Source organism: Neovison vison, chromosome 2 (genome assembly GCF_020171115.1).
Source record: "Neovison vison isolate M4711 chromosome 2, ASM_NN_V1, whole genome shotgun sequence".
Lineage (NCBI taxonomy): Eukaryota > Metazoa > Chordata > Mammalia > Carnivora > Mustelidae > Neogale > Neogale vison.
Window position 1 is genome coordinate 173,515,927 of NC_058092.1, and position 25,472 is coordinate 173,541,398.

The window sequence follows — 25,472 nt, forward strand, 5'->3', positions numbered from 1 at the left end:
GCCCAGTTCAAATTCATCTTTATTCCAGTAAAGTCAATCCTCTCCCAGTGTCTGTTTTAGCTAATGGCACCTATCTTTCTCCATTTATGTTAGCCAGAACTCTAGAGACATTCTTGACATTTCTTTCTTCATCACCCCCTATCCAATCCATCACCAAACTTGTTGGTGAGATTTGCAATCACAATATTTCTCAAATCCTCTTACAAATCTCAATCTTCACCACTCTAGGTAAACTACCAGTATCTATTATCTAAACTTTCTGGATAGTCTCTTAATTGGTATACTTCTGTTCCTGTCCCTCAAACTACTCCCCATGCTATAGCCTTAGTCATCTTTTAAAATGCAAATCTAAGTACATTATCCTTGAAAGCCTTTACATGGCTTCCTTCTATTCTAAGGAAAAAAACCAAAAACTCCTTAATTTGGCCTATAGGGCTTACATATTCTATTCCTTCCTTAACTCTCTTTTTTCAGCTAACACTGCCTTATTCCTTACTTTCTTAACCAGCTTTGCTGATTTCCTTTTTGGTCCTCCACTGAAGGAATGTACACTGCCTCCTCCCACCACAGGATCTTTGCTTATGCTAATCCTGTTGAGAGTCAATACAGCTTAGTGGCTAAGCCTAGAGTACCCAAAGTCTAATTTTCAAGGGAGACTTCCTGGGTTCAAATCCTGATTTTATAATTCATAATTTTATAATTTACTTAGTTGTAATATTAGTTAAGTTATTTTACCTCCCATATCTAAGTTTCCCCAACTGGAAAACAAGGATAATTTTGATATCTGACTTCAGGGATGTTAGGATGATCAAATAGTCATTTGAAAAGGAGGCCTCACTCTCCTCTTTCTTGCCCAGTAAATTCTTCTCAAACTTCTATTCAGCCCCAGAGTAATTTTCTCTGACCAGCCTCCATTGACCTCTCTGATTGAATTAAAATACTCCATTACTAGATTTTCTCCTATCTTGAGTCTCTTATTCGTAATGCTTAATATAGGTGCAATTTTATATTTTTCTGAATGATTTATTTATTTAGATCAATATTCTATCTTTCTAGATAGAATGTTAGCTCCAGGAGCTTAGGGATTGTGTTTGTTTTTGATAACTCTTCTTTGGGCCTAACATACTATCTAGCATATCCCAGGTTCTCCCCAAATATTTCTTTTTTTTTTTTTTTTAGATTTTATTTATTTATTTGACAGACAGAGATCACAAGTAGGCAGAGAGAGAGAGAGAGAAGGAAGCAGGCTCCCTGCGAAGCAGAGAGCCTGATGCAGGGCTTGATCCCAGGACCTTGGGATCATGACCCAAGTGGAAGGCACAGGCTTTAGCCCACTGAGCCACCCAGGAGCCCCTCTCCCCAAATATTTCTTGACAGAAATAGATGGTAAACATCCCTGATGGAAGGCTCCTTGATAACCTGTTTTTTGGTGTTTAAGTTAGTGCTTTGCACAGTAATTAATAAGTTCAGAGAAGGAACACACGGTAGTCAATCAAGCAGTTAAGCTGTATATCTGCTCCCAGTTTTTCAGAAGGTGATTCTGAGCAGGAAGGTTATCTGTTCAATAAGGCAGGGTTTTGTGGAAATTATTTGCCAGGTACATGGACCTGGGTTTGATTCTTGTCTCTATTATCTGATGTTATGTGACCTTAGTCATGTCACTTGACTTCCCAGAGTCTTAATTACCTCATCTGTCAGTACAGGACAGTACACGGCACAACCAATTCTTGTTAACTAGGCAACTGAACCTATACGAGTTTCTATTGACCCTAAGTGTAACTTGCCCCTTGTGTAAGCCAATAAAACTCCCTTTGTGACACAGTAACAGACTGCTTTCCCATTCCAAACCCCACCCTCTAAAAGAGTAAACAAAGCAAAACAAAACAACCAGGGATGAATCAGTGGGAACGCAAAATGGAGTTCCAAGGGCATTCTTGGTGCAAGCAAGTTTCTTCCCAGGTGCTTCAAGTCCAAGTTTACAAGTGGCAGTGGGTAGGCTGGCCTGGGCAGTTAGGATTATAGGGTCATTTGTTGGTCCTCTATGAGACAGACCTTGAAAATAGAGAAGAGCCCTCGGTCCCTGACAAAACAGGCTGCCTAGATGTCAACTGGATTCAGCTAACCACCATTTCCCTCTGAGAGGCTTTTTTTCTTTGCCACCCTGCCTTCCCACTTTCAAATCAAGCTGAATCTTTTCCTTGAGAATCACATAGAAAATGACTTTCTCCTCACTTCATTCAAGAAAAAAAATCCCTTTCTTCACAATAAAGAGTAAGCCTCTTGTCCACTTCTTCTGCAGCTGACCGTTTTGCTGTGATAAGAGGAGTGATCTGGATGTGAACTTGAGCGGAGGAATGAACTGCGTGGAAGCAATGACCACAATGATGTCTGCAAGAGATGGACATTGTTTCTTCCGCTAGTCTTCTCCTTCCTCCCTCCTCTTGTTTCAAACTTCTGGGACCGACCGGGGTTGTGAGTTACAGCGTGCAGTGTGTGTATGTAAATAGCAGGGGAGTTACGTGTGCATTCGGCGTGCGTTCGGAAAGTGTGCTTTAAACCTGGTGAGTGTCTGTGTTTGAAGAACCGTGAAAGTACACGGGCGGGATAAATTTTGTACGAGTAAGTGCAGAAAAGCAGTAGTGTGTACGTGGTGAGTGTGCGCGCGCGAGTGTGTTCGAGCGCCAGGGGCGCCCCGCCCGCGCGCCCGCCCGCCGCGGCTCCCCGTGGGCCGGCGGGGCCAATGAGCGCACGGCGGCCGGGGCGGCGGGCGGGGAGGGGGCGCCGGAGCCCTGCGGATGGAGGCGCGGGCGGCGCGGCGCGCTCATTCCGCTCGGGCGTTGCTGGCAGGGGGAGGCGTAGTCACTGGCCCAGAATCCGGGCCCGGACTCTGGGCAGCGGGCGGCTCTCGGGGTTGGGATGCGCCGGGGGCTCCGTGGCGGCGGCGTTGGCGGCGGCGTGGGCGGCTGCCGGGGGACGAGCTAGCGCCGCGTCGCGGGGAGCCAGTCGAGCCCGGACTGCAAGCGGAGGCGGGGGCGCAGGCGGGGGCGCGGGCAGAGCGGCGGCCGCAGTTGGAGCCGGAGCCGGAGCCCGAGCGCCGCGCGCCCACCATGGCCGCCCAGGGCGAGCCCGGCTACCTGGCGGCGCACTCGGACCCAGGCTCCAACAGCGAACGCAGCACTGACTCGCCCATGCCCGGCTCCGAGGACGACCTGGTTGCCGGGGCGCCCCTGCATAGCCCCGAGTGGAGCGAGGAGCGCTTCCGCGTGGACAGGAAGAAACTTGAGGCCATGTTACAAGGTAGGCATCCCCCACGTCCTCGGTCTCCCGGACCGAGTCCGCACTTCTTCCCGGACTTCCCCGCTCTGCGCCTAACTCCCCACCCCAGACCAGAGCCGACGTAGTTTCCCGGTTTCCTCTCCCGCGAAGCCGCAGGACACCCAAGGAGTGGGGACCTCGTGGGACTCTCCAGCCTTCCACGCCTCTCAGGTCTCCAGGCACCGGGAGCCTTGTGCTAACTTGACCCGCTTAGAAAAGCCAAAGGCCGGGTTTGTACCGGCACGTCCCAGTTGTGTTCACTTCGATACTTTGGAGATGCCAACTTTAGGCCGGGTTTGTACCGGCACGTCCCAGTTGTGTTCACTTCGATACTTTGGAGATGCCAACTTTAGCCTCGATACCCGGGCTGTGCCATCAGGACCCACTGCGGCCGCACAGAATATTCGTGACTGTATCCCCACTCCCTGATAGCCTTGAATTCTAGCGCTCTGTCCCTGTTCTCCTCCTGTCAGTATCCACTTCCTCCAGCTGAGGGGCCTTGTTTAGCTATTGGGAAACACCGCAGATGTCAGGGCTTAAGATAGGAGCTCCCGCCCCCCACCCTCCGCTCTGGAGTAAAAGGGGCCTGGATGGGGGTAAAGAGCCAGAGCCTGGGGGCTGTGTCAGGGCAGTGCTGCTGGGTTGGAAGACACTGTGTGTTCATCTCCAGACAGGCTTATAAAACACATCTTGAGTTACACTCAGTTCATAAAAATCTTCCTGTATTATGAGAGTCTGTCTTACACATTTTTTTCCCCCCTAGTTTCTCTGGGACTTTCCCAGGCATAACAGCTTTAGGACTGGAGACAAATTCTGAGTTTTAATGGGAGGATTGGAATTCTTAGAGTGAACGCTAAAATGTCCAAGGTCATTTGGGCCTGCCTTAAAAATGTTAATTACTCGCCTACCTGTCAGTCACCAGTGTGGTCATTTCCCTCATCCAGAAAACTATGATGGTTTGAATGGCTGTCATTCTTAAAATACTTAGAGGACCAGGCATTAATTTGGGTGTGTGGTGGGTTCATTCAGTAGCCAGTGTCTTTATATCAAGAGAGGATTGGCGGTTCCAACTTTCTTCTGTCGCTTTGTGCTTTGTGCATAACTAATTTGGACTTTATCCGTCAGTGCATCACAACATCGGAGCTGTTTAGCCCTCCCTGGAAATGCAGTGGCTTTTAAAGACAATTAAACAGGTTATTTTAAGAGAGAACAACATGTTTTCCAAGACAATAACTTGGTAGAAACAAATAGCAGGAGTGTTTGGCTGGGGTTTTTGGATGAGCTCCCTTGTTGCTTATTTTTACTGATAAACATCCCTTGTGCTTATCATGTCTGTCTCTTTCTCTCTTTTCTCCTCCTTAAATTATATAATGTTTCTAGGAGAGTTACTTTTGTAATAAACTGTTCAAATAAGAATATCTTATAGCGGATTTAAAAATTAAATTATAGAGGATTTGGAAATTAAAGTTGTATTTCAATCCATTTTAGTTGTTTAATTTGTTCCATGGTTCTTTTTGACTAATTTCTGATTCTAAAACAAAATATTAAGTTTATTCAGAAAAATATTGCGAGATTGTTTCCTACGTGAGTTTGGGATGATGTGAAAGATGGATCTTCTAATAATACTACGTCTTCCTTACCTGTTCCATTTGTGCATGCACAGATAGTGACAGCGATGTTAGTTTCTAGGCAGCCCTCTGAGCTTTGGAAATGGATTTCCTTTTTGAATTAATTAATTTTCCTCTAGAATAAAATGAAATATGGGTGAAGCATTTCTTAAATTTGAAGGCTGCCCCCTTAGCTACTCTGACATAAGGTGGTTTAAAATTGCTTCAGTGATAAAATTTCTTTCACAAGAAGTCCTAACACTAACAGAGGCAACGTTTCTTCAACAATCAATGTACAGTGAAATATTTACATTTCAGCCCCAAAGAATTCTTTAATGATTGAACATAGGCTTTTGATTAACTTTCCAGAAATCACCAGTAAGTGAATTATGCCTTCTGAGAAAGTAAATTTTGAACTTGTTTGGCAATAGAACGTGGTACACAGAGTATCAAGGCATTTTGTGATGCATGCTTCCTAGTGTTAAAGTATATAGAACTACTATGTTTGAAGGAATGAGACTGGTTTTCTGAACCAAAAATAATCCTGTGTCTCATTGTTTTAAGCCAGGGGATTATACAGAGAGTGGCCACTGGCATCTCTCAGACCTAGGTTGATATCCTACAGACATTGGGACAGTTTCTGGGCCTTTGTCTCAGTTTGCCCATCTCTAAATGGGACTAATAATAGTATTTCTGTTGGGGTTTTTTGAAAATTAAAAGGTACAATGCCTGATAAGCTAATGACAAATAACAGCCTAATATATTTTAGATGCTTTTTATTATTATTAATAATAAATATTATAGCATAGATACAAATGGGCACATTTCCAGTGCCCATTACAATTTCTGACATATAGTGTATACTTAATTATTTGGAGAACCAAAAAATTCTGCAATTTCATATTGTGGAAGTAAAATAGAGACCAAGATAGGAATTTTGGCAAGTCAATAAATATTCTAATATTGTTAGATATTCTTCGGTATAAAACTTTTTCTTTTGAAAAGTCCCAAGTAAGTAAAAGTATTTGCCTGATTGGATTTCTGAATATGTGAATCAGATTTGCCATCTTTCTTTTTATAATTGCCTTAAAATATATGCAGCTTTCCAGTTTAAATCTAGGTAAATAAGATTATCTGTCTTTAAGTCTACATAGTACAAATTAGTGATTATAATGCTTGGAATTTGTTTCTAGAGAGACTGTCCTGGGGGCAAGTTAATCTTTAATGGGTGCATTTTTATTAGTAGAGAATTTCTTCTATGCAATGGACCAAAAATTCACTGAGGTTAAAATATGGGCAGTAGGGCACTGATCAAAGAAATGAAATACCATTCTTGGGTGAACAATGAATCCCAAAATAATTTATATACATAAAAACCACCAGGCTAAAAAGGTAGGGAAAAATTGCTAGTTTTTCTTTTCTCTTTTCTTTCTTTTTTTCCTTCATCTTTTTTTGTCTGATAACCACTTTGGAACAGTCTTGCAGAGTATTTGACATTTTTGTCTAAACAAAGATTATCAATTGTATCAGTCAGTGGTTTTATAAATGAGAACTATTTTCAAGTTTATTGAAGTTTAGAGTCAGCCTTGGAATGCATACCATGGACAGCACTGTTTAATTGTAAAGAAAAATTGTTTTTTAATTTATTTAATACTGATTTTCAAACTTCAGAGTTCATGCTTCATGTGAAATGATAGGATTGATTCATTTAAATGTGACTTATGGTATGCAAAGAGGAGGAAGAGAATAGTATAGAAGAAAGTCTGGGGAAAAGTAGGAAATAAATAGGTCAGAAGAGTCAGAAATAGTCTTGGTGTTTGCTAGAGGCCTGAGAGGCAAACATGGAATTTGTATATGTATGTTTTTTTCTTTCTTTCTTTCTCTCTGTCTTTTTGGTTGTTTTACATCTTACTGTTACACTTTACTTCTTAACTTACAAAACATACATGCATACCATACAATTAAAAATTCCTATATACAATTTAGAAGCATAGCCATTTTCAAAGTTCTGAATCCCTTGTTTCATCATAGAGGAAGTGTTACAGGTGGGAAATGGCCTATTTTTACGAACTGAGGTTGACATCTGGTGGGCTTTTAGGATATTGCTGTTAAAGACTTTAAAAACCGTGTTGCATTTTTACAATGACAGGCACAATAGGGATCATTGACTTCTGGCTTGCGTAGCAGAAGTAGCCACTAAAATAGGTTGTCAACACATTACTGATTAAAAGTAAGAGCAGCAATTATGTTATCTCTTTAACAAGTGAAGTAAATCTTTAGTGAAGATGGTCCTGTGTTGTGGGTATTTTGTGGGAGAAATACAAAGCACAAATATATGAAAATTGGGGAAAACTGAAAGTGAAGATAAGTAAGAGCTAAGCTTGATACAGGTTTCTAGCTAATGTTTGATTAAGGCTAACACAACAGGAATAAACCAAACTTTATGAAGCTTAGGGGTTAAAATCACAAGGTGCTGGGCCAGAATGTGAATTCAAATCTTGATGCTGCCTTCTGATAGGGAGCTTGGGAAAATTCATCACCTGTGGCCCTCTGTCTGAAAGTGGGTGTTGGGTCACCTGGGTGGCTCAGTCACTTAAGCATCTGACTCTTGATTTTGGCTCATTCATGATCTCGGGGTTGTAAGATTGAGCCCTGCAGTGGGCTTCGTGCCTGGGTGTCGAGCCTGCTTGGGGTTCTCTCTGTCTCTCTGCCCTCCCCCCATCAATCAGTCAATGAATCAGTCAAAAAATAAAAGAGGGTATTAATAGTTCTAGCATCTTGAAGTGCTTATGATGATTATGACAAAAATGATGTATGTAAAGCATCACAGTGCTGGCTATGTAGGAAATGCTGAATAAATGAATGATAACTATGTTCATTATAAACCATAGTTCATAAAATGCACATTTTTATATTGCAAATGAAAATCAAGTGTATTGGAAAAGAAATTAAATGGTCTTATGATAAATAAATATTGATAGCTATTTAAGTATTATTGACCTTCCTGGCAGCTTACACTGTGATGAGTATATTAGCTTCTTGTAAAGGTGGTTGAGTATATGCTGCGTAAAACTGTATTAGACATGACTGTGGAATTTTAGGTTTTGCTCAGGATGAGAGAGCTTTATGCCCTTGTTAGTTGTCCTTGCCTTGAGTATTTTTCATTCTTTGAAGGGTCCTGAGCCATTCATTTCTGATACTTTTACAAAAGACTAGCAGCAAAATCTGTTTCCTTTCGAGTTTTACGTTGCTTTGATCTTGTCATTCACTGGTGTCTAGAAAGAGGCTTTTTTCAAAGTCTGTGCCCAGACGTGTTCTGTTTGCTCACTTGTAAAATGGGGATGTTGTGAGCACTGAATAAGACGATGCACGTGAAATGCTTAGCCCAGTGCTAGGCTCATGGTGCTTGGTGGATGTCAGTATTGCCACAGCTCTGTGCCTCGTGATAAAGATTTCAAAACACTAAAGAGCAAATGCTCGCCAGGTTTTTAAAAAAAAAACTACATGTGAATCCCTTTTGTTTCGGGAAAGGGCTTATTTATTTTTTAGAAGTCTTTCTCCAATCAGAAGGTTAGTTAGGACACTTGTTGAGGTTGAGCTTAGACTTGAAGGTTAAGATTGCTTTATAAACAGTGAAAAAGTCCATCAGAGATCGTGGAGCTCCGCAGTAAAGAGCTCAGGAGCTGCTGTCAGACTGGCCTGGATTGGGGTCTTAACTTTGCCTCTCCTAGGGTCCTGTAAGGATAAAACCAGGTGGGCGTATGTCCCTGGCCTCTAGGGCATAGAGTAAGCACTCTTGGTCAATGCAGGTACTCATAGTAAGTCTTATTTTTGCAAAGGCTTGTGGGGTTTTGGTGAAGTTGATCAACGATAAGTTAAAACATAGAAAGGTTTGTCATATTGATGATTTTAATGGGCAGGAATATATTTGGCTGTGACTAACAGAAAACCGAACACAGGGCGGCTTAAACAAGCCAGGGGTTTATTTTCCTCACCTAACACAAAATCTGGAGCTAAGAGGTCCAAGCCCCAGTAGTTGCCCCAGGGTCCTCAAGGAGCCCAGTGACTACCCTCCTCTCCTCTGCCATCCCCACTCTCTGGCTTTTGACCTCATTGTTCTAGACTGGCTGTTCCTGGAGGTGCATCCGGGGTCTGTGCAGGGGAATGGAGGAAACATTGTTTTCTATTCAAGATTTTGAGGAAGAATCTCTCTCCTGAAACTTCCATCTGTATTTCTTTGGTTGCTCTTTGCTACATGAGATTCTGGGACTGTAACTGCTTTTCCAGCTTCTCTAACAGAAGTAGGCAAGGAAAAAAAGGGAGGCACAATGGATCCAACCCGGTTTCCCCACGATGGGTGAAGTGGGGATTGTGACAAAAATTCGAAGTTGTGACTGAAGCAGAAGCTTACTTATATTGGCAACTGGCCTGCATTGATAATCCCTAGAAATTTAGATTATTTGGTAATGTTATTGGTAGGTGGAATTTCTTTCTTGGCATAATGCAGGAATAAACTTTAATTCCAAAGACAAAACATCCTTATCATATAGACCTGTTCTCATCCTGTTACTGCTTTTACAAACAGAACCTAGGTCCACTAAGTAATGTAATTGCCTTTTTTCCTCCACTGTTTTCTCCATGTCAGTTTTTTTTTTTTTAGTCAAAAATTACACAACAGTAAAAATGCCCATTTTCCCTTTTATTACTCCACGATAGATATCTTTTCTCTTTTCCTTCCTGCCTATCACCCATCTCAAATTGCTTTTCGAATTGACAGGTTCAGTGTAGTTCATGCTTCTGTCCTTTTGGCTTTTGGAGATTGGTTATTGCAGTATAATCTGGCCAAGAAAGCCAGAGTTTGTTCAGAAGATGAAGTCATTTTGGACGCAGTTTGACAGTAGAATTACCATCAGATTTGTGCCATGCTTTGGTGTTTGAAATTGTTCAGAGTGATGAGCTAATAAAAGACACCGGTTGGCTCATTCTTGGCTTTATTCTAAAATGTATTTCTTAAAAAATGCATGGTACAGTGACATGGTACATGTAAAATGCTGAATAATTCCTGATAGGATGAGGCACAATTATAATGCTAATTTATAGTGGCTTTTGCTGTGTATGGGGGATGACCTTGGCAAGAAACCCTTGCTATACTGCAGAAGCCACCACATTGATTTATTTTCTTTCTTTCTTTCTTTTCTTTTCTTTTCCTATCAATTGATTTTTAATCCTTATGGTACTTACATTTAGGGCAGTATCCGAAATACACAAACTATTAATAGAAACATTTTGTGGATGCTATATATTTATAAATCCATTTCCTACCTCCTAAGCTGCTAATGACTGTAGGTAATGAAAACATTTATTTGTAACAAGTTTAATAACTTGTTACTCCCACTGGTATTTATGATGCTGGCATAGAAGAAGGTAATTCTCACCTTGTAGATTTGAAGAAATTTCTCTGTTACAGTGAGTAAGGTAAACCACACATTAGTCTGCATATTGAGTTTATCTAAAGCTTACTTGCATCTCTTGTATAGGAAGATGGTCAAACATAAGATTTGAAAATTAGTCATTGTAGTTTTTTTTTTCTCATTATGAAAGTAATATAAACTTACAGAATACTTGAAAGTACAAACAGATATAAAAAAGAAAAACCAGAAGTCTTCTTAATCTAGCAATAACCACTATTGTGTTTTGGAAATCTAGCAATAACCACTGATAGTATTTTGGGAATTATTTTCTGGGCTTTAAAAAATATGCTGACACATAATTTATTTTTATAACAGATATTGAGTTCCCACTGTGTATCAGGTACATTGTTAGCATTAGGCTTTGGGGATGCAGACAAAGCCAAGATAGATAAGATAGATACGGTTTCGTGTTTTGTGTCCCCTACATTCTAAATTGGAATCACACCCAGTTTTTCACTTACCATTGTGTCATGAGTATTTTCCATCTCATTAAAGACTTTTGAAGAGCATGGTTTTAAATGGATATAAAATATCACCTTGATATATCATACTTTGCTTGAACATTATGACATCTTAAAACATTTCACAGGGTGGGGAGTGGGTAGAGCCGGATGTTTTCACTCACACTGCCTGAGATTCAGATCCTGGGCAGGTTAAAAAATAACCTGCGTAGGCAAGTGAGTAACTTCTCTGCACCCTAGTCTTTTTCTGTCTACAGTGGGGATAAAACTACTGAGGGTTAGAGAAATACTATGTGTAAGCACCAGGGCCAGATACAGTGCATATACTCAGAAAAATGGCAAATGGTGAATATTAATACTACTGTCCCAAACACTCTTGCCTAAAAACCTTGTTTGCACCCTTGAATATCCTTGTAGGAAAAATTATTACTAGAGAAATTTTTGAGCAAAGGGCATGGCTCTTTTAAGACTCCTGTTAAAGTGCACAAAATCATTTTCTGGAAACTTTGACAGGTTAGGCAGGAGAGACACCAGATTTGCAGGATGTCTGCTCCTCTTGCCTGTGATCTTACAGCCTTACTTGTTTAAGCTGTTAATTGTGAGAAATTAGGATGTAATTGAATTACCTGTCCAGAGTTAAGAGTTCTATAAGTTTCTTTCACTGAAAAATTTAAAAGGTATTTATTTTACCTGATTAACATGTCTGCAGATCAATAGTTCTTAAAATCTGTGTGCATAAAAATCATCTGGGAATATTATGCAGAAAGGCAAACTCTGGGCTTATGTTGGAGATTCTGATTGTGTAGGCTGGAGGATTGCTGTAGTGGTTGGAATCTGCATTTTGAAAAGAATCTCAGTGTGACTCTAGGTCGTGATCCTAGGCTATACTTTGAGAAACCTTGGCTACATGGTTTCATGGTTACGGTCAAAATTAAAAAGATTCAGATCCTTATCTTTCTTTGATTTCCTTTGTCCTTGAAGTACTTTCTTCATGTTAGACCATCTTGAAGCATTTTAGTCTAGGAGCACAATTTATAACTGGCACAGCATTGTTTAGTGTATTGTATGGGACGTAGGAAGAGCCCAAACCTGTATATTCCTATAGGGGAATATATTATCTTTATTATTGTGCAGTAGGCTCAGAACAAATTTAATTTTCTTACAGATTCCCATTAAGTTAGAAACCTATTTAATGTATTATAAAATAATTTAAAAGGACATATTTGTTATAGAAATTTCAAAAGCAGTATGAAGGAAGCTTTTGAAGAATGAAAATAATCATCAGTAATCTCACTATCCTGACAGCTATTTTTACTTTCCTGCTTTTAAATATAATCTTGATATACAGTCTTTGACTATTTGCATAGAGTTTATGTAGTTCATGCTATATCATTAGCTACTATTTTGTATTTAGTATTTTAATCTAATACATTAACTGTTTTTATGTATTTTTTAAAGAGCTCTTTATTTTGGAAAGAGAGAGAGAGCCTGGTGGTGGGGGCGGGGTGGGGAGGGACCCAAGGAGAGAGAGAGTCTCAAGCAGACTTCCCACTCAATATGGAGTCTGACTTGGAGCTCCATCTCATGACCCCGCGATCATGACCAAGAGTCAGATGCTACACCGGCTGTGCCACCCAGGTTCCCATTTCTGTATTTCTAAGCAGTTTTCAAAATTAAAATTTTCAGTTGAATAATAGTACATTTGGTTAAAAAATTATTACAATTATGGACTATATTGTAGTAAATGTGAATTGTATTTTTTTTCCTCCTTTGGAACTTTATTCTGAGGGAAAAATTTTGACGAGTATGGTTACTGAAGAATGGTAGTGATTTTGAAAGCAGCAGCCAACTTTAATTATTTGTATGAGACACTCTGCGGAGCTTTAGGAGTGTTCAGTCGTCTCCACCTCTCATGCAGCAATCTAGGAGATACTGGTGCTGTTGGGATCTGTATTGTACCGACAGAAAGACTATAAACACTTTAAACTTAGGGAGTAGGTTTCTTTTTGGAATTCTTCGTGGATCTAGACAGTACTTTTCTTCTCACGGTTGTTGCTGAGTTGAAACTCATATTCATTATGGAGCTATACCAAATCTGGATCTAAGATGCTGAACTATACTCCAGAATAAGTTAGTGTTTCTCTGGTTCCCTGCTGAAAGGCAGAGGAATGTGATGGTAGGTATGCAGTTGGTTTAGAATTCTTGGTGAGACTGCACATGTTCCAAAGCTCTGCCTTCTAGTAGCCTTGGTTAACTTTTCTATTTTCTTCATGAAACAGGGATAATAATATCTCTCACCCAGGGCTGAGGTGAAGATGATATAGTAATGAATCTCAAGTTGGCTTACAGTTGGTTCCCTGTACGTGGTCTGTATGTTTCAAATTCATCTCCTATTCCTCTCCAATGTCTAGTCCAGTGCTGTGTTTATAGACTAAATGACCGATGGTGGAGCTGGATTAAAAACTGCCTATTTTGGGCTATGGACCTGGCACTGACTTCCTGGAATGGAACTTTAAAGGTAGGGCATATGCTTGACCTTCAGAAATACCAACATTTCTGCCTTATCTAAATGAGGCATAGTAATTGTCCACCTGTAAGGGGGTCTTGCTTTACTTTTAGTCTAGGAGCTGTGTAGAATGTTGTACTATTAGTGATAGTATCTTAGTGCAAAGTTTTGAATAAGGGTATGCAAAGTAATTCAAGTGAGGTAAGTGTTGAATAATTTGTATCTGTGTCTGATTTGGATTAGTTTTATACATTGAAATTTGTCAAGGTTAATAGAATTCGTTAGTTATAGATACTGGATTATCTTTTTCTTATAAGAATACATCTCCAGATACTTGTTTAAATGTGATTTTTGAAGCGTCTCAGATAAGAGACCATCTGTTCTTGTAATAAGTGGTCTTTTATGTTAGTTTGCTCATGGCACTAGGATAGTCACTGACATATTTTTGGTTAGAAAGAAATAAACCATTCCTCTCAGAAGAGTGGGTAACCAGGAGTCAGGCAACTTGAATTCATGATCCAGCCTTGCTATTGACACTGTGTTGACACTGTGTAAGTCATTTAACCTCTCAGGGTTTTGGATTAGATTTCCCTAAAATCTTTCCCAGTTTTAGTGTTCTGAGTTTTTTGGTACAGTATATAATAAAAGCCCCATAGTGGTTGGATTGCAGTGGTGGAAGCTGACTGAGTTCATGTACATGAGCAGTTTGGGTAGGAATTTGCCTTTATGAGTACCACACATTAGCATTCACAACAGATGGGGGAGGAGGGTGGAATGAAGACAGTTGGAGTATCTTGGTTTGGAGGAGCAAGTACTCACAAGACAGCTGACTGTGTGAGCTCTGTTGACATCTTGGCAGTCAGGTTTACAGTGTCTTGTGGGTTTGATGTTACCTAATTTAAGGTTTTCTTTTTTCTTTAATTTAAGGTTTTCTACAGTAATTGTACTGGAATGGCAATGCTAACCATAGTTGAAACTTGTTGGTGTTGACTTAACTGTTAGATGAATGAAGGTGATCATGTGCTTCCCCAAGTAGCGTCTTTTTGTAACATTTTCCTTCTTTTATATCATGTCCAGTTAGCAAGCTTCATGTGCCAAGATTTAAACATTTCATATAAACCATTAGAGAAACATAGTAGGGAAATGTAATAATGTTCATTAAATTCTTAATTAAAAAGATAACTATGTCCAAAGTTTAAGTATTTTCAGAATTGTTTTAATTTCTTCTTCATCATTGAGAAGTAACACACCATTTGTCATGTACAGAGGACCACTGACGCTTGTATTACGTGTTTTTTGAGTTGGTTCCTTTATCATATTCTGAGCTTTTTAAAGCAAAATCAATATTTTGGCAATAAATTGTTATCTTTTAAATTGCTTGATTATAATGATCTGATTTAAAAAAGCCAAAAAATGTTTAGCTTGAGTGTTGTAGGAGGACTCATATAAAGGAATGTTTATTTTAATCCAGGGGGAATGTTTTTCTTAATTATTTTCTAATATTGGTAAAGGAAACCCAAGCTTAGCTTAGATCTATAGAGGCTTTTTTGGCGGGGAGAGGACAGGGATTTATAATTTAGTAAAGCATTGCTGGCAGTCATATTGTCACCTAAATAGAAAGTTGCCTTCAAAAATATATTTACTGTCAGTGAATGGACATCTGAGATGCTGTTATCTATGAAAATTGCATTTGACTATGTCAAAACATTTAAGCTTCAGCAAAAAAATATTTTAAAAATGGATTTGAATTCGAATGAAGATCTGCATAAATGATTAGCTTTCAAGCTTGTGAAAATTGTCTTTTATTATAAATCATGAGGAATAATGAGGCCATCTGAAAAACCCAATGGGCAATTACTGTGTTTGAAAAAAAATCATGAGGTCATAATATGAGACTTCACAAGTGAATAAAGCCTTTTACCTGTAAGAGGAATATAGTCTGGTAGAATAGAGGAAGCCCACCTGTATTCAATAACAGAAAAGAAAGGGAGATCTCATGGAGTAAGGCTCTGCTTAAGTAATGTGCTTCTTAGCCTGGCATTGCCTACTTCTGTCCCTCAAGACTAAGACTTACAATAGCTAGTTTATTTGAGAAAGGCTCTTGAGAAGAGGAGGTGAGGGAATAAGGAGAGTCAAATGGGGAAGGAGAAAAAAAACAAAGCCAATACAATGATGCATTATTGACTTGGTTACCTCTGAGAGTGACAGCTGTTTCTGGTAGTCACAGAGACTACATCCCTAAATCACCCATCTAAGACACTAAAAGGAGAAGTATTTGTCTGTAAGTTTCTGTCTTTCAGGAGGAGGGTTGCCCCATGAGGTTTGCCTTCTCTGAGCCTCTGGGTTACATATGTATGACAACTCTTGACCCTGCATGTATCCAATGAGCTCCCAGAGCATGAAGGGAAGTGTCTGTTTGGTATAAGTTTGAGATGAGATACTATTAGCACAAAATGGGTTGACATCTGCACAGTGTCATTAACTGTAGCTCGACTGGAATCAGAGATGAAGTGTAGTGGAGGTGAGATAATATATAATATGGTCTGTACAATACAAAAGCTTTATATATTTTAAATGGAAAAAAATTCAGAAAGAGAGAGATAGAAGTGGATGTCAATACCCTTTGTTCTAAATCAAAGCGTAGTCTTTACTATAAATTGTTGATCATTGCTGTTGTGTGTGTTTCGTTTGAGTTTGTTATAATGTGAGATTACAGAAATAAACTGGTCTTTGGTCAGAAAGATGGTAGAATAGAACACTCCAGAACTCACTGCCCTACAGAAACACTGACTTAATATATAGTCCAAAAAGCCATTATATTAATGCCCAGGCAAGTGCAAAGGCAAGAACAGCTGCATTGAAATGGGTCAGAAAGGTGGTTTCATTTTATCTACATCAGCCCCTCCTACAGGCCGGTAAAGCTAATAATCAAAACTCAACCCACACGAAACAGACAAACACATCAAAAAATGGGCAGAAGATATGAACAGACACTTCTCCAATCAAGAAATACAAATGGCTATCAGACACATGAAAAAATGCTCATCATCATTAGCCCTCAGGGAGATTCAAATTAAAACCACATTGAGATATCACCTTACACCACTTAGAATGGCCAAAATTAACAAAACAGGAAACAACATGTGTTGGAGAGGATGTGGAGAAAGGGGAACCCTCTTACACTGTTGGTGGGAATGCAAGTTGGTGCAGCCTCTTTGGAGAACAGTGTGGAGATTCCTCAAGAAATTAAAAATAGAGCTTCCCTACGACCCTGCAATTGCACTCCTGGGTATTTACCCCAAAGATACAGATGTCGTGAAAAGAAGGGCCATCTGTACCCCAATGTTTATGGCAGCAATGGCCACAGTCGCCAAACTATGGAAAGAACCAAGATGCCCTTCAACGGATGAATGGATAAGGAAGATGTGGTCCATATACACTATGGAGTATTATGCCTCCATCAGAAAGGACGAATATCCAACTTTTGTAGCAACATGGACGGGACTGGAAGAGATTATGCTGAGTGAAATCAGTCAAGCAGAGAGAGTCAATTATCATATGGTTTCACTCATTTGTGGAGCATAACCAATAGCATGGAGGACAAGGGGCGTTAGAGAGTAGTAGGGAATTTGGGTAAATTGGAAGGGGAGGTGAACCATGAGAGACTATGGACTCTGAAAGACAGTCTGAGGGGTTTGAGGTGGCGGGGGGGTGGGAGGTTGGGGTACCAGGTGGTGGGTATTGTAGAGGGCACGGCTTGCATGGAGCACTGGGTGTGGTGAAAAAATAATGAATACTGTTTTTCTGAAAATAAATAAATTGGGAAAAAAAAAAAAAAGGAAAAGCCCAATATGCTGCTTGTGCCTTGGAAGGAAAAGAGAATAGTGGAACATATATCCAATGTTCCAGGGTTTTCTTGGAGTGGGAAACTACGTGAGGGGTTTGTTTATATTTTGTTGCTTGACATGGAGTCCTTATGGGGAACTGGTATACTTTGGATGCCTGGCTATTGAGAGCAAAAGAAGGCTCAGCAACCTGTGATAGTGCCAGAGAACCTGCAGTACTGTAGATAGACATCAGAGGGAGAAAGAGACTAATGCTTCATGAAAAATAAACTGGAAAACCTCTTTAATTGGAAAATTATACAAGCTCAGAGAACATGTATCCTTGTAAAAGGTTTGAAAGGCCCCCAAAATCTCTAGCCAGGCTGACTGATAAAAGTCTTCCAATACATAAAGCCAGTCCATAAAAACTGGGGGAGGTATCTGCCTTTTTAAAATGCAAAAATGACAACAAAAAAAATAGCAGTTAACAAAGGACATAACAAAACAGGGAAGCATGGCTCAACCAAAAGAACAAAATAACATTGGGAAATGGAGAAGAGAAATGAGTTGGGGGAAATCAGAGGGGTAGACAAACCATGAGAGACTGTGGACTCTGGGAAGCAAACTAAGGGTTTTTGTGGGGGAGGGTTGGGGGGTGGAATGAGCCTAGTGGTGGGTATTATGGGGGCATTGCATGGAACACTGGATGTGGTACATAAGCATTGAATTTTGGAACACTGAAAAAAAGATAAAATTAAATTAAATTAAAAAAATGCAAATAGGTTTCTAACTTATAGCAGCTGATGACATTAGGATTAATAAACTCATGAGTGCTTTTTGTGTTCAAAAAAAAAATCTTCAGAAACCAAACATAAGAAATGGAGCTTTATGAATTAGTGGACAAAGAATTAAAAGTAATTGTCTTAAACTCAGTGTGCTTCAGTAGATTAATGGAAGAATTCAGACTTGATAAAGCAGAAGAAAGAATCAGTGAACTTAAAGACAGTTCATTTGAAATGATCACATCAGAGGAATGAAAGGAAAAAAAAATAAGAAATGTGAAAAAAGTCTGAGGGACTTATAGGACAGTGTCAGATGGTCCAATTTATACAATATGGGAGTCCTTGAGAAGAGAGAGATGAGCAGAGTTTCTTTGAAGACACAATGGCAGGAAGCTTCCCAGATAAGGAAGGAGGAAACTTAAAAGATTCCAACTAGGTCCATCTAAAGTTGTCCCCACTGAGACACATAAAAAACCAAGAAATGGACCCTCAACTCTTTGGTTAACTAATCTTCAACAAAGCAGGAAAGAATATCTGATGGAAAAGAGACAGTCTCTTTAATAAATTGTATTGGGAAAGTTGGACAGCCATATGCAGAATGAAACTGGACCTTTCTCTTACACCGTACACAAAAATAAACTCAAAATGGTAAAAGACTTAAACATGAGACAGGATTCCATCAAAATCCAGAAGAGAACATAGGCAGCAATCTCTTTGACCTTGGCCACAGTAACTTCTTGCTAGAAACATCTTCAAAAGCAAGAGAAACAAAAGCAAAAATGAACTATTGGAACTTCATCAAGATAAAAGGCTTCTGAATGGCAAGGGAAACAGTCAACAAAACAAAAAGGCAACTTACATAATGGGAGAAGATATTTGCAAATGATGTTAACAGATAAAGGGCTGCTATCCAAAGATTTATAAAGAACTTATCAAACTCAACAATCAAAAAACAACAAATCCAGTCAAGAAATGGGCAGAAGACATGAGCAGACATTTCTCCCAAGGAGACATGTAAATTTCCAACAAACACATGAAAAAATGCTCCACATCACTTGGCATCAGGGAAATACAAATCAAAACCACAATGAGATACCACCTTACACCAGTCAGAAGGGCTTAAATTAACACGAAATGACAGATGTTGGCAAGGATGTGGAGAAAAGGGAACCCTCTTACTCTGCTGGTGGGAATGCAAGCTGGGATAGCCACTTTGGAAAACAGAATGGAGGTTCCTCAAAAAATTAAAAAAAGAACTACCTTCAGCTTCCATTTGCAATGAAATATCTTTTCCCTTCCTTTCACTTTCAGCCTGTGTATTCTTTATATCTAAAGTGAGTCCCTTACAACATATAGTTGGACACTTTTTTTTTTTTTTTGTTGGCCATTTTTTTTAAATCCATTCAGCTACTTTACGTCTTTTGATCAGGGAGTTTGATCTCAAATAACAAAAATCAGAAATGAAAGAGGAGATATTACAAGTGATGCCATAGAAATAAAAAAGACCATACAAGACAACTGTGAATATTTATATGCCAAAAAATTGGATAACCTACAAGAAATGGATAAATTTAGAAAAGTATATGACCAACCAAGACTGAATCATGAAGAGATTAAAGATTTTATTTATTTTTATTTATTTATCGGGGGGGGAGAGTGAGCACAGGCAGACAGAATGGCAGGCAGAGGCAGAGGGAGAAGCAGGCTCCCCGCCGAGCAAGGAGCCCGATGTGGGACTCGATCCCAGGACGCTGGGATCATGACCTGAGCCGAAGGCAGCTGCTTAAACAACTGAGCCACCCAGGCGTCCCTGATTAAAAAAAAAAAATCTGAACAGAGCTTTAACTAGTAAGGAGATTGAATCAGAAGTAATCTTAATAATGAAAAGCCCAAAACTGGATGGCTTCCTTGGAGAATGATACCAAACATTTAACAAAGGATTGAATCTAGTTCTTCATCTCTTCCTAAAATTTGAGGAGGATGGAACACTTCCAAACTCATGCTATAAGGCCCCTGATGCTAAAAATCAAAGATACTACAAGAAAACTACAGACCAGTATCCCCAGTGAATATTGATGCAAAGATCCTCAACAAAATATTAGGAAATTAAATTTAGCAGCATATTAAAAGGATTATACTTAATATATAATTAAATAAACCAAGTGAGGTTTATTTCTGGAATGCAAGAATGGCTTAACATGTGAAAATCAATCTGTGTAATATACCACATGAAGAGAATGAAGGACAAAACCCACAGGATTCAGGTAGGTAGTAAAAAACATTTGGCAATATTCATCATCTTTTTATGAAAAAAACATTCAATAAATAGAATTAGGGGTGCCTGGTTTGCTCAGTGGGTTTAGCCTCTGCCTTCAGTTCAGGTCATGATCTCAGGGTCATTGGATTGAGCCCCGTATCAGGCTCTCTGCTAAACGGGGAGCCTGCTTCCCCCTCTCTCTCTGCCTGCCTCTCTGCCTACTTGTGATCTCTTTCTGTCAACTGCATAAATAAAATCTTAAAAAAAACAAACAAACTGAGAATTACCTCAATGTAAGGAAGGGCAAATACGAAAATCACGGCTAACATCACTCAATGGTGAAAAACAAAGTTTTTTCTCTAAGGTCAGGGTGCCCATTCTCACCACTTCTGTTCAATAAGGTACTGAAAGTCCTAGCCAGAACAGTCAGGTAGAGAAAAAGAAATAAAAGGGCATCCAAATAGGAAAGGAAGAGGTAAAATTATTTGTTTGCAGATGGCATGATCTTGCACGTATAAATCACTAGAGAGTCCACACACACAAAACCATTTGAATAAGCAATTTCAGCAAAGTTTTAGGATACAGAATGAACATATAAAAGTAAATTGCATTTCTATATAATGACCAATCCAAAAATAAGAAAATAATCCCAAATACAATAGCATCAAAAAGAATAAAATACTTAGGAAATAAACTTAAGTGAGGAGATGAAAGGTGTGGATATTGAGAACTGTAAAACATTGGTGAAATTAAAGAAGACACAAATAAGTGGAAAGATATATGGTTGGAAGACTTAGTATTATTAAAATGCTCTATTACACAAAGTGATCTACAGATTCACTGTAAACAGTATCAAAATCTCCAGTAGTACAGTTGCTGGATCATAGGATTGATCTATTTTTAACTTTTGGAGGTACTTCCACACTGTTTTCCAAAGTGGTTGTACCAACTTGCATTCCTGCCAACAGTGTAAGAGGGTTCCCCATTCTCCACAACCTCTCCAACATTTGTTGTTTCTTGTCAATTTTTTCCATTCTGCCTGGTGTAAGGTGGTATCTCAGTGTGGCTTTGATTTGAATTTCCCTGATGACTAATGATAATAAGCATATTTTCATGTGTCTGTTAGCCAGGGTATGTCTTCTTTGGAAAAGTGTCTGCTCATGTTTTTGCCCAGTTTTTGACTTGATTATTGGTTTTTCACGTGTTGAGTTTGAGAAGTTCTTTATAGATATTGGATATCAGCCCTTTGTCTATAGTGTCATTGGCAAGTATCTTCTCCCATTCTGTAGGTTGCCTTTTTGTTTTGTTGACTGTTTCCTTCACTGTAAGGAAGGGTTTTTTCTTGTTGAAGCCCTAAAAGTTCTATTTGCTTTTGTTTCCTTTGCCTTTGGAGATGTGTCTTGAAAGAAGTTGCTGTGGCCAATGTCGAAGAGGTTACTGCCTATGTTCTGTAGGATTTTGATGGATTCCTGTCTCACATTGAAGTCTTTAATCCCATTTTGAGTTTATCTTTGTGTATGGTGTAAGAGAATGGTCGAGTTTCATTCTTCTATCCATAGCTGTCCAATTTTCCCAGCACCATTTATTGAAGAGACTGTTTTTTTTCCACTGGATACTTTTTTCCTGCTTTGTTGATGATTATTTGACCATAGAGTTTAGGATCCATATCTAGGTTCTCTATTCTGTTCCATTGATCTATGTGTCTGTTTTTGTGCCAGTACCATGCTGTCTTTATGATCACAGATTTGTAATGTAGCTTGAAATCAGGCAACATGATACCCCTAGCTTTGTTTTTCTTTCTCAGCCATCAGAAAGGATGAATACCCAAAATTTGCATCGACATGGATGGAACTGGAGGAGATTATGCTAAGTGAAATAAGTCAAGCAGAGAAAGGCAGTTATCATAAGGGAAAAGCAATGGAGGACATTAGGAGAAAGAAGGCAGAAATGAAGGGGGGGAATCAGATGGGGAGAAGAACCATGAGACACCATGGACTCTGGGAAACAAACTGAGGGTTTTAGAGGGGAGGGGGTTGGGGAAATGGGCTATCTTGGTGATGGTATTAAGGAGGGCACATATTGCATGGAGCACTGGGTGTTATATGCAAACAATGAGTCATGGAACACTACATCAAAGACCAATGTTGTGCCATATAATGACTAACATAATATAATAAAAAATAAAATTATGGGGAAAAAAATCTCAATGTCATGTTTTGCAGAAATAAAAAAAAATACTGAAATTCATAAGGAATCTTGAAGGACACCAAGTAGTGAAATCAGTCTTGAGGAAGAACAAAGTTGGAGACCTCACGTTTTCTGACTTCAAAACATATTATAAAACTGCAGTAATCAAAAAGTATCGTACTGGCATAAAGACAGGTATATAGATCAAAAGAACGCAACAGAGAACCCAGAAATAAACTTCCCTTATATGATCAGAAGATCTTTGACAAAGGTGCCAATGCTATACCATGAGAAAGGTTAGTCTCTTCAACAAATAGTATTAGGGAAACTAGAGATCCACAGGCAAAAGAATTAAGTTTGGACCCTTACCTTACACCATATACAAAAATTATCTCAAAGTGTTCAAAGACCTAAATGTAGGACCTGGAACTATAAAAATCCTAGAAGAAACATAGCAGAATGGCTTCATGTCACTGGGTTTGTCAGTTATTTTTGGATATAACATAAAAAGCATAGGCACCACAAGCAATAATAGACAAATGGTATGACATCAAACTTAAAAAATTCTTTGTAGCAGAGGAAACAACCAACAGGCAACCTACAGAAAAGGAGAAATATTTGTAAACTATGTATCTGATAAGGGATTAATACCCACATTATAGAATTCCTAAACTTAATAAGAAAAACAAATAAAAAAATGATTATGGTTTTAAATGGTCATTGCTCCAAAGAAGATACACAAGTGACAAACAAATATGAAAAGATGCTCAACCTCAAATGATCATTAAGGAAATGCAATTACTATATGTTGGCTAATTGAATTTAAATAAAAATAAAACTAAAAAATATACAGCTTAGAACCACAATGAAATATCACCTCACAGCCATTAGGATGGCCATTATCCAAAAAACAGAAAATAACAAGGGTTGGCAAGGATGTGGAGAAATTGGAAAACTCATGCACTGTTGGTGGAAATGTAAAATGGCTCAGCTGCTATGGATAATAGTATGACGCTTCCTTGACAAATTAAAAATGGAGTTATATATGATCCAGCAGTCCTACTTCTGAATATATATGCAGAAGAATTGAAAATATCCATTCAAAGAGATAGCTGTACTCTCATGTTCATTGGAGCATTAGAGCATTATTCACAGTAGCCAAAAGATGGGAAGCAACTTAAATGTCCATCAGTTAGTAAATGGAGAAAGAAAGTGTGTGTGTGTGAGACCACGCACACACACATACCCCTGAATGTTATGCAGCCTTAAAAAGGAAGAAATCTTGTCATATGATACAACAGGAATGAACCTTGAGAACATTACGCTAAGTGGAAAGTAAAATAATCCAGTCACAGAAAGACAAATACTGCATGATTCCACTTATATGAGGTATCTGAAATAGTCAAACTCTAAGAAACAGAAAGTAGAATGATGATACCAGGGAATGGATGGAATGGAAAAGGGGAGTCGGCTCAGTTTTTATAGAGTTTCAGTTTTGCAAGATGAAAAACTTCTAGAGATCTGTTGTACAACAATGTGCCTATAATTAACACTATAGTACTTTTCACTTAAAAATAGTTAAGGTGGTAACTGTTACATATTCTTGACTAAAATAAAAGCCAAAAAAGAAAAAAAAATCCTGTGTATTGTCTTCTGTTTTTTTACCTGACAGGACAGATTTGCCCTAGTTGTAAACCTTTATGAACAGTCATGATCTTTTAAAAAATGTTTAAACATTTGTAAAAGAGAAAGAGCAAAGTACTTGAAAAGTCATACTAGTTCTTTATCTTTGTTAATTGTTTAAAAAGGAGAGCACTTTCTATATTTCATAAGGTGAAAGCACTCATCCATTGAAACCTGAACCATGAGTATTTCCTTATGAGAGATGCATAAAAATAAGTCGGCAAGAAGGCAGAACTCTGCGGTAACTGGAACCTCGTAATAGCATTTACATTTGGTGTTAACATGCACACACAGGAAACAGGATTCAGTTATTTTCAAGCTCTTAAATCCAAAATGTGCTGAATGGATATTTCTTTTTAAAAATAAATATACAAAATGGATTTGTGTGACTTGAAGTTTAAAATAAATGTTCTTGCATTCCATAGTTAACAATTGTAACAATATCACTTTCTCAAGTTCCTGTATTTTTAAAGTGGACTATCATGGTTTGGCTCAGCTACTAAATTAAATTATTGCTGGCTTGCACATTTCTATTGGTTACACTATAATCTTTACCTCCATTGGAAAATATGCCCTATTTTCAGTGTTTATTTCAGGGTTCTTGGCTTACGATATCTCTGTTTAGCAACAAAGGATTGATTTGTATGTGTGATCTGTTGTAAGCATCTAGAAAGAAAAGAAAGAGAAATGTGTTATGCTGTGTTACAAATACACATCAAAGTAGTGTGAACAGCATTAGTGCAATTATTATTATTTTTAGATTTTGCTTATTTATTTGACAGAGATCACAAGTAGGCAGAGAGAGAGGAAGGGAAGCAAGCTCCCTGCTGAGCAGAGAGCCCGATGCGGGGCTGGATCCCAGGACCCTGGGATCATGACCAGAGCCGAAGGCAGGGGCATTAACCCACTGAGCCATCCAGGCACCCCTAGTGCAATTATTTTCTTAATAATTGATAAGAATGGTTCTAGTTATGTACATATGTACATATACATAATATATATACATACATATAACACACATACACACACACACACACACACACACACACATATATATATATATATATATATATATATTTATGTTCTGGATTGAATCGTGTCCACCCAAAGTTAATATGTTGGAATTCCAACCCCCAGTATGTTAGAAAGTGACCCTGTAAAACAAAAATAAGGTCTTTATGCAGGTGATCAAATTAGAGTGAAGTCATTACCGTAATCCAGTATGACTGGTGTACTATGAAAAAAGGGGAAATTTGGACACACACACACAATAGTAGAGGGAAGATACTGTGAAGAGCCTCAGGGAGAATGTGGCCATTCCTCATAGCTCTCAGAAGAAATCAGTCCAGCAGCACCTTGATTTTGGACTTGTAGTCTCT

General features: G+C 38.8%; 1 protein-coding gene across 4 annotated transcripts in view; it reads left to right on the forward strand.

Moving 5' to 3' along the window:
• Positions 1-3,070: 3,070 nt before the first annotated feature.
• The window catches only part of BICC1 (BicC family RNA binding protein 1), a 272,291-nt gene continuing 249,889 nt past the window's right edge, over positions 3,071-25,472 (forward strand). For 3 of the 4 annotated variants that reach the window (XM_044239535.1, XM_044239536.1, XM_044239537.1), the window contains exon 1: positions 3,071-3,297. In XM_044239535.1, coding sequence (XP_044095470.1) covers positions 3,108-3,297 — 190 coding nt within the window. In that variant the 5' untranslated portion in view covers positions 3,071-3,107. Of the gene's footprint in view, positions 3,298-4,470; positions 4,509-25,472 lie in introns of those variants that run through there. The other variant, XM_044239538.1, reaches the window with a different exon arrangement.